Source organism: Gossypium hirsutum, chromosome A06 (assembly GCF_007990345.1).
Source record: "Gossypium hirsutum isolate 1008001.06 chromosome A06, Gossypium_hirsutum_v2.1, whole genome shotgun sequence".
In the NCBI taxonomy this organism is placed as follows: Eukaryota; Viridiplantae; Streptophyta; class Magnoliopsida; order Malvales; family Malvaceae; genus Gossypium; species Gossypium hirsutum.
Window position 1 is genome coordinate 115,932,925 of NC_053429.1, and position 7,609 is coordinate 115,940,533.

The window sequence follows — 7,609 nt, forward strand, 5'->3', positions numbered from 1 at the left end:
TCTTAAGGTCATCAATGATAACTTTGATAGTTGTATCACAATCAATTTCTACTGTAACTTCTTTCCATTTGATACTCCATGCATATTGTAACCCATCGTAAATAGCCCAAAATTCAGCTTGTTCAATCTTGCACCTACCAATATTTCTTCCAAAACCCCGTAACCATGAGCATGCACCTACCAATATTTCTTCCAAAACCCCGTAACCATTTGCCATGCTCATCTCTTACAATGGCAGCCGAAGAGGGGGCCATCAACAATCAATTTAACGAAACCAGTGGGCCATAGATTTTAGTATTTAATAAAACGTGTTTCAGGTGTCACATATGTTTTCCCATACTCTTGTGAACAAAAAGAAATGGTCGGACCTTGCGCGTACCTAAACGTTGACGGAAAAAGGTTATCGCACAAAGGAATGACGGACAAATCTAGTCTGCTACTTTAAGAAAGATTGCATCTAAGCCGGTTTGCATTTTTTCGTCCACAAATTTATGTAACATCCGAGGTTGTGAATATTGTTGGTGGTGTCGTTACGCTATCCCTTATATAAGAGGCGAGAAAAAAAAAAGGTAACAAAACCGGTTATTTAGGTAGCCATTTTAAGTGAATATTTGATATGACTGTTATTGTTCTGGCTTTCAATTTAGAAATGACGGAGTGTTAGCTAAGTAAGGTCCCTATAAATACCCCCCCAACTCCATAATTTATGTACAACAAAAGGTCGTCCCTATTTAGAAACAAAACATAAAATGGCTGCTTTCAATCTCAATACTCCTTTCTTTAACCACCGAAAAGTTTTGAGTTCCATTAAAATCGGCACTGCTCCCGTTGTTGCCCTGCCAATGCTCCCTCAAACACTGCCTGATTCCACCGCTTTCACCATAAACAATACTCTGTCAACACGTAAACCCGTTGATAAGAAAGATATTGTTAATAATACTGGAGGGAAATTTGGCAAGTTTGGGGGAAAGTATGTGCCTGAGACACTCATTACTTCTTTAGCCAGACTTGAAGCGGAGTTCAACTTGGTTTTGCATGATTCCGAGTTTCAGGTTAGTTCAATTTTTTATTGAAACTGATGTTTTCTAAGATATAAACATAACAATAACATTGAGATTATGGATCATGAACGTTTTGCCGCAGGAGGAGCTCACAACAGCATTAAGGGACTACGTCGGGAGAGAGACACCTTTATACTTTGCTCAGCGGTTGACAAATCACTACAAGAACAGTGAAGGAGAAGGACCAGAGATTTATCTAAAGAGAGAGGATCTCAACCATGGGGGTGCTCACAAAATAAACAACGCCATAGCGCAGGCAATGATTGCCAAGCGGATGGGCCGGAAAAGCATAGTGGCTGCCACAGGAGCTGGGCAGCATGGAGTTGCAACAGCAGCGGCATGTGCAAAACTTTCTTTGGACTGCACTATCTTCATGGGAGCCACAGATATGGAAAAACAGGCTTCTAATGTCTTATTGATGAAGCATCTTGGAGCTGAGGTAGAAGCTGTTGATGGAACATTCAAAGATGCGAGCTCGGAAGCCATAAGGGCGTGGGTGGGGAACTTGGAAACAAGATATTATCTAGCCGGAACGGCAGTAGGGCCTCACCCATGTCCCAGCATGGTACGTGAATTTCAATCTATCATTGGAAAGGAAACCAGAAAACAGGGGATGGAGAAATGGGGTGGAAGACCAGATATACTGGTGGCTTGCATAGGGAGTGGATCCAATGCTTTAGGTTTGTTCCATGAATTCATAAAGGATGAAGACGTGAGGTTGATTGGGGTGGAGGCTGCTGGGTTTGGGCTAGACAGTGGCAAACATGCCGCCACTCTAACCAGAGGAGATGTTGGTGTGTATCATGGAGCAATGAGTTATCTGTTGCAAGATGAGGAAGGACAAATTTTGGGTCCACATTCTATTGGTGTAGGGTACATAATCCTTTATTTATGTTATAATAAGTATTCTAAGTTTTAGAACCAAAGTGAAGATGATAAATAAAACACCAATTTATGATAAATTAATGACATGCAGGCTAGAGTATCCCGGGGTTGGACCGGAGGTGAGCTTTTTAAAAGAAACAGGTCGGGCAGAGTTTCATACTGCAACCGACGAAGAAGCTGTTGCAGCATATCTACGGCTATGCCACTTGGAAGGCATTTTTCCAGCGTTGGAGGCCTCTCACGCATTGGCTTTCCTGGAGAAACTATGTCCTACTCTACCCAATGGCACCAAGGTTGTGGTGAATATCAGCGGTCATGGAGATAAAGATGCTGCCATTGTATTCCAATACCAACTAGATCGATTGAGTGACTGATTTCAGTACCAAGGTTGGGTGTACGAATGCACCCAAGATTCTTAGCTAGGCTTTAAGACAAAGTATCTATGGCGTTATTCGTTAAAAGATCAACCATCTATCACTAATTTTGTCAACCATAAATATAAGTGTTGATAAAATAAAACATTGTATAATATTCTTTTAGACATTCTTTAAGATATCTTACGTTTGATCTTCCCTCTCTTTATTTCCTCCTTCTGTACATGAATTGTCTTAATGTGATATGATTGATTAATGATTGAGGATTGAGGATACATGATTTTTAAACATTAAAAATACATTATTTTGATAAATGTATTTGTTACTCATTTATGAATAATTTTATACGAAATATGTAATATTTAATTTACTAATAATAAATTTCTTATAATAAAAATATTTTTAAAATTTTAAAATTATAAGTTATGTTTGCAGTTGTATATTTAAAAAAATTGTTACTAAAATTTTAATATTTTAAAAGAGTAATTAAAATATGTATAAGATTATTCAACAAAAAATATATATATGCATAAGATTACTAGTGTCCAGTTCACATTAGATATTGTAATAAGTTCCTTTTCCATATGAGTATAGAATGAAAATATTAACAAAATAATTAATGGTGTGTTGATAAACTATTGAGATGAATGAAGGAGAATTAGAGTTCGCCATAACCTTAAATGCAAACAAATCCAGATCAGATCTAAGAATTAAAAGAGTAGCAATTAAAACAAATAATTAAGATAGAAAAAGAACAAGAAATCCAAATCAAATATTAGAAACAATTAAGCGACAAAATAGAATAACAAAGAAGATGGAAAGTGACATGTAAAAGTCCTAAGGAGACTTGGAAACCCGATGAATCCATAAACCCCTTTCAAATGGCTCAAACTTCCATCCAAAAAGGAAAACTTGGCTAGAAAAAGCTTGAAAGTGATCCCCATAGTCTGAAAATATTGTTAAAACTCTTCCAAAAGAAAACTCAAGAGAAATTCTTGAAGAGAAAAACTCAAAGAGAGAAGTTACTGAATGAATGATGAATTGTGTACAATGAAGAGCCCTTGACATAGGCTAGCTAAGTACATCCAAATGATACTATCAAGTATAATGAAACTCTAGTTAATTTAAATAAGAAGTAGTTTTAACCTAAACTTTCTTGTTGACATAAAACTCTTAAATAACTTAAAATACTTAAAAAATCCAAATTTCGAAATAAATAATGAAATAATAAGACCTAATAAATACAATATTGGGCTCATATATAATAAAAAATTAAACCTAAAAATAGGGCCCAATATGATTTAAACTCGAATTAAAAGCTCAAAACTCATAATTTCTGTAATAATCTCGTCTAAAAATTTTTCTTGCGCAGTCTTCACTAAAACGATCATAACTTGAGCTTTCGAATTAAAAATCGAGTAATTTAAAGTGCGTTTTGAAGATAAGTGATAGATATTCAAATGCTATGAGACATCCAACTCGAAAATGTCTGGATCCAATCCAAAAAGTCATCGCAAGTTGACTGATTTTCCAAACTTGAAACTTCAATGAATGATATTTAATATATTTCACCACATTTGTACATGTATCATTCCCCATTTCCTCAAAAATTTTCTTCCTCGAATCTTATCTTTGGTTGAATAAGGAAAAATCTTTATCATAGGTGGAATGGGTTAAATGAGTTCCTCTCAAAGGATCAACAAATTTCTGAAAGAATGAAACAAATCCACTAGACTGATGATCGCTAAAATAACTAAAAATTCAACTAAGGCAAACACACCTATCGAACAGTAGTATAGTTATGTTAAGACCGGAAATATCGTATCCATAAGGACTAAAAGTACTAGTAATTACTATCTTTTTATTATCTAGCCTAAGAATTAAGGGATGTTTTAAACTAAGACTAATTATCTAATTGACTAAGATTACGACAGAGATAAAAGTTGGAAAATACTGTTGGAAAACTGATGGAGAAGACAATACCCAAGGAAGAATCCACCTAGACTTCACTTATTACCTTAGAATTAGACGATTTATTCACTTGGCTTAATCCGTAGAAATCCCTAATTTAAGTTAATATCTTTCTCGAGACTAAAAACAACTGACTCTAGGTTGATTAATTGAAATCTCTTTCTAATTAAAACCCCTATTGTCGCATTAATTCGATCTATGGACTCCCTTATTAGATTTGACTCTAATATGGCAGATTTATGTCGTCCTATCTCTAGAATTGCATGTAACTCCGCTTAATTATGGAAGATCTACTCTTAACCAGGGACTTTTGCTCCACTGAATAAGCATATCAGACTTGAATTAATATCCTGAAATATTAAAGCAAGAATTAAGAACACATAATTAAGAATAAGAACAAGTATTTATCATATAATTCAAATAGTAATAAGATCTGTCTTAGGTTTCATCTCCCTCAAGTATTTAGAGAGTTTAGTTCATAATGAGGGGGGAAACATCTCAAAATTAGGAAAATAAAAAAACATAAGAAACCCAAAAACTTCGGTAGAAATTGAATGGAGATCTTCGATCTTCCTACTTCCGAGTTGATTCCAATGGCTGTCCTCCAGTATTTTCTACCTTCTGCTCTCCGTGTCCTCTTTGATCCTCTTCTAGGGTGTTTTTATAGGCTTTGGAATGACCAAATAGCCCAAAATTAGCCTTTTCTGAGTATAATTAAACTTGGGCTCGACAAGGACACGGCCGTGTGCCACGCCCGTGTGAAGGTGCTCAGGCCGTATGCAATTTTAACGTGGTTTAATGTCGACACGATCATTCCACACGAGTGTGTGTCCATACCGTGTGTCACACATGGGTGTGTGGATTACCAGTGCTAGAGTGCCTAGGCTGTGTGAAACACTGATTTTAGCCTATTTTGTCCATTTTTGGCCTGTTTCTTGCTCTTTTCACTATCCTATGGTTTCTTGAGTATAAAACATGAAATTAAAGGATTAGGAGCATCGAATTCAATAAAACCAAGGAAAAAATCATCCATAAATATGCCAAACATGGGATAAAAATATGTATAACTTATGGTTTATCAAATATCCCCACACCTAAGCATTTGCTTGTTCTCAAGCAAAATCCTCAACTCACAATTAAAACAAATTCTTCTCAACTTAGAATTCTCATCAATAATGTGTTCAAAATAATCCACAAGTAGTCATACATTGAGAATTTGACTAAAAGAACATTAAAGTTTCAAATAATCCAAGCTGAGCATTTTAATCATAAAATTATAGGTATCCCCCCTTATCTAAATAATTACCTTTAATTCTAAATTGACAAAAGTTGACATCCTCACTAAAGATTCACTCAAATTGCTCAAAGTGTTTAAGGTTCAATAATCAGGCACTCAATAGTCAAACATGAAAAGTTATTACCATAGGCTTGCGTGAAAATCAAATCTCCACCACTATAAATGAGATGATATACAAATCAAAAGGTCTTTAGCAGGGTTGTAATGGGGCTTGGGTTAAAAGTGTGGATAAAGGCTGAAAAAGAGGGTTAGAGTCAAGACTAATTTAATAAATTACCAACCTTAGAAAATAAAGCCAATTACTGAATTACAAATAAGTGCCATAATGAAACTATCCATAACTAATTACGTGAGCTTTTTCTTGATAATAAAACTTTAACTCATCCCAGCTCTTTGTAACAGTATGAAATAGAATACACAGGTTTTTTTTTAAAGAATAAGAAAAAGTAAAGAGTACATAATAAGAAATCATTCAGTAGCTGAGATGGACGAAAATCGTTAGGTAACTAATCAAATCAAGTATCGATAAAAAGGGAGTCCATATAAAGGGAGAAATTCTTGATGAATAAAAAATGGTTAAGTTGTGAGTTAACTTTTAGTAGGAAAATATCAAGAAATGGTGTTTAAGGCTCAAAGGGGTTCACTAAGGGTTAATTATGAAGGTAGGCTTTTTAAGGAGTGAGTGGGTTAAAACCTAAGTGCCTTTATCATATCAGTATATCAAATTGATGGTGTGGTCTCGACATGTATAATCGAAGCAAGTTCTAGAATAACAAATCAATATTGACACTCATAAGCAACAATAAAAGTGAGCAAGAAAGGATATATACTCTAAAGGCTCAAGTTCTCACGAGAATTATGGCTTTTAATGTCAATCCTGTAAATTCAGAATTTCAAGATAATACCTCAATTCAGGGAAACAACCTAGCAATTTTAATTCTCAAAAGTCAACTTATCATGCTTGATTCTCTAATGTCTTAAAGTTACAATAATCAATGCACAATTACCTCTGATTTAATTCAAAACATATCAATAAAAGTTATAAATCAATCAGAATTCACTCTAATAATAATATGAGGAAATTATTTGAGATTGAAATGAAAATTCAGGGATTTTCTAATAAATATATAAATAACCTCCCCACAGTTAAGATGTACATTGTCCTTAACGTACGAAGATAGATAATAATAATATAAGCATAATAAAAGAGAGGGAGGAGCGAAACTGCCCTGAATTCAGATGTAATTCTTGGAATGGGGAAAGCCGATTTATAGACATTGGATAGGAAGTGAATGTGTAACTAGGAAGAGGTAAAGGTGGGGCAGGATACTTCGGTGGTGGTAGAGGTTGAATTCCACAATCACAGTGCCATGCGAAGAGGTTATCGTGGTGGTCAGTGCCGTGGCGGCTATGGTGATGGTCAAGCAGGTCATGGCAGTCGTAGAGGATTGTTTGTATATTCTTGAGTAGCACCATTCGATTGAACTTTTTGAAACTATGATGTCATCAGTAATGTTTTAGGGAGTTATATCAATGGGGTTGGTATGGTTAGTCATAAAGAAACAGCTGGATAAAAAAAATTCAAACTATACTAATAAAAGTCTTTTAAGAACATGAAAAAATATAAACATAAAAATAAAGTGAAAAATAAATGGACTCAAAAGTCCTTATCGGCAGTTGGATCGTGAGGTGGTGGAGCTGGAGGTGAAATGTGAAAATGCTGGTAAATTTGTTGCGGAGTCACCTCTATACTGTCGAATCGCTGAGTGGTGGTGTGGAACTGTTGAGTGAAGTATTGCTCGAAGAGAGTCAGGTGGTCAGAAAGGTCTATTAATGAAGCAGCTGCATGAACTGGTCTATGGCTCGGTGGTGGCTGAAAGGGTGGGTTCTCTTGAAAGGAAGAGATATCATCAGTAATATCCTCGGGGTCATCCTGATCGATGGCTTGTGCCAGTCAGTATTGAGGAGGATCAAACCCACGATGACGCTCAATCATCCTCATGTGAAGCATACTTGAGATG

At 35.4% G+C, this 7,609-nt stretch overlaps 1 protein-coding gene across 2 annotated transcripts; it reads left to right on the forward strand.

Moving 5' to 3' along the window:
* Positions 1 to 473: 473 nt before the first annotated feature.
* Positions 474 to 2,672, forward strand: LOC107961973 (tryptophan synthase beta chain 1). Of its 2 annotated transcripts, none has more exons than XM_016898162.2 (3): positions 474 to 1,052; positions 1,144 to 1,934; positions 2,038 to 2,672. In XM_016898162.2, the coding sequence occupies exons 1-3, from the start codon at positions 750 to 752 to the stop codon at positions 2,318 to 2,320; spliced, it is 1,377 nt and encodes a 458-aa protein (XP_016753651.1). In that variant the 5' UTR covers positions 474 to 749; the 3' UTR covers positions 2,321 to 2,672. The 2 variants fall into 2 exon arrangements, with proteins under 2 accessions (XP_016753651.1, XP_016753653.1); XM_016898164.2 differs by having other exon boundaries at positions 593 to 1,052; positions 1,144 to 1,929.
* The last annotated feature ends 4,937 nt before the right edge of the window (positions 2,673 to 7,609 follow it).